This window comes from Dromaius novaehollandiae, unplaced genomic scaffold, assembly GCF_036370855.1.
Source record: "Dromaius novaehollandiae isolate bDroNov1 unplaced genomic scaffold, bDroNov1.hap1 HAP1_SCAFFOLD_27, whole genome shotgun sequence".
Lineage (NCBI taxonomy): Eukaryota > Metazoa > Chordata > Aves > Casuariiformes > Dromaiidae > Dromaius > Dromaius novaehollandiae.
The window spans coordinates 7,494,450-7,495,924 of NW_026991415.1; the positions used below are offsets into that span (position 1 = coordinate 7,494,450).

General features: G+C 50.6%; 1 protein-coding gene across 1 annotated transcript; it reads right to left on the reverse strand.

Annotated features, from left to right (window-relative positions):
• Nucleotides 1-239: 239 nt before the first annotated feature.
• On the reverse strand, nt 240-1,160 carry LOC135326398 (olfactory receptor 14A16-like). Its single transcript, XM_064504282.1, has one exon. The coding sequence runs from the start codon at nt 1,158-1,160 to the stop codon at nt 240-242; it is 921 nt and encodes a 306-aa protein (XP_064360352.1).
• Nucleotides 1,161-1,475: the final 315 nt, after the last annotated feature.

The following is a 1,475-nucleotide window of genomic DNA, read 5'->3' on the forward strand; positions in this document are numbered from 1 at the left end:
TCTGAGGTTCCCCCACCTCTGCTGATGAAGGGGGAACCCTGGCTTCCTGCTTCAACATGGCGTCCGGGTCAAATACAAGAGAGGGATTACTGAGAAGTAAGAGGAACCTGAACATTTCCTTTTCACATGAATATAACAGAGAAAAGTAAGAAAGAAAGAAATGAAAAATATATATCCTTGAGGCCGAATACCCTGGGAATGATGAGCAGATGCACATGGGACAGTTATTGGCATTGACATCATTCCCATTGAATCAGTTTTCTCAAGGCATGCTTGAGCTCCTTGTTCCTCATGCTGTAGAAGAGGGGGTTCACTGCTGGAGGCACCACCGAGTACAGAACAGCCAGCACCAGATCCAGAGATGGGGAGGAGAGGGAGGGGGGCTTCAGGTAGGCAAACATGCCAGTGCTGAGAAACAGGGAGACCACGGCCAGGTGCGGGAGGCACATGGAAAAGGCTTTGTGCCGGCCCTGCTCAGAGGGGATCCTCAGCACAACTGTGAAGATCTGCACATAGGACAGCACAATGAAAACGAAACACCCCAAAGCTAAACAGGCACTAACCACAATAAGTCCAAGTTCCCTGAGGTAGGATTCTGAGCAGGAGAGCTTGAGGATCTGGGGAACTTCACAGAAGAACTGCTTCACAACATTGCCTTGGCAGAGTGGTATTGGAAATGTGTTAGCAGTCTGCAGGAGACCGTTGACAAAACTACTGGCCCAGGCAGCTGCTGCCATTTTGACACAAGCTCTGCTCCCCATGAGGGTCCCGTAGTGCAGGGGTCTGCAGATGGCAACATAGCGGTCATAGGCCATGACAGTGAGAAGAGAACACTCTGCTCCAAGTGAAAAGAGGAAGAGGAAGAGCTGGGCAGCACATCCTGAGTAGGAAATGGCCCTGGTGTCCCATAGAGAATTGGCCATGGATTTGGGGACAGTGGTGGAGATGGAGCCAAGGTCGAGGAGGGAGAGGTTGAGGAGGAAGAAGTACATGGGGGTGTGGAGGCGGTGGTCACAGGCTACGGCTGTGATGACAAGTCCGTTGCCCAGGAGGGCAGCCAGGTAGATGCCCAGGAAGAGTGAGAAGTGCAAGAGCTGCAGCTCCCGTGTGTTCGCAGACCCCAGGAGGAGAAACTCAGTGAGGAAGCTGCTGTTCAACATTTGCTCCCCCTGACCATGGGAGACTGTCCAAGGAGGAAAAGACATTGACAAGTTACGAGAGACTTTTAAAGGAAAATAAATAAATATTTTTTTTTCCTCTCTTATTAATAATCCCATATTGCTTCTCTCTTTATTGGGAGGCCCTTTGCCCAGTTCTCTTGCTTGAGCTCTGGTTTGTGTCAGCAGAGTGTATCATGAGGAGCAGGGACCTCTGCCCATAGGTTCCGGAGGAGTCTGTCCTGCTGTACAGCAGGGGGTACATGGGAATGGGGGTGACTAGCTCTGAGACTCACAATTTCTGTCAAATGAAATTCA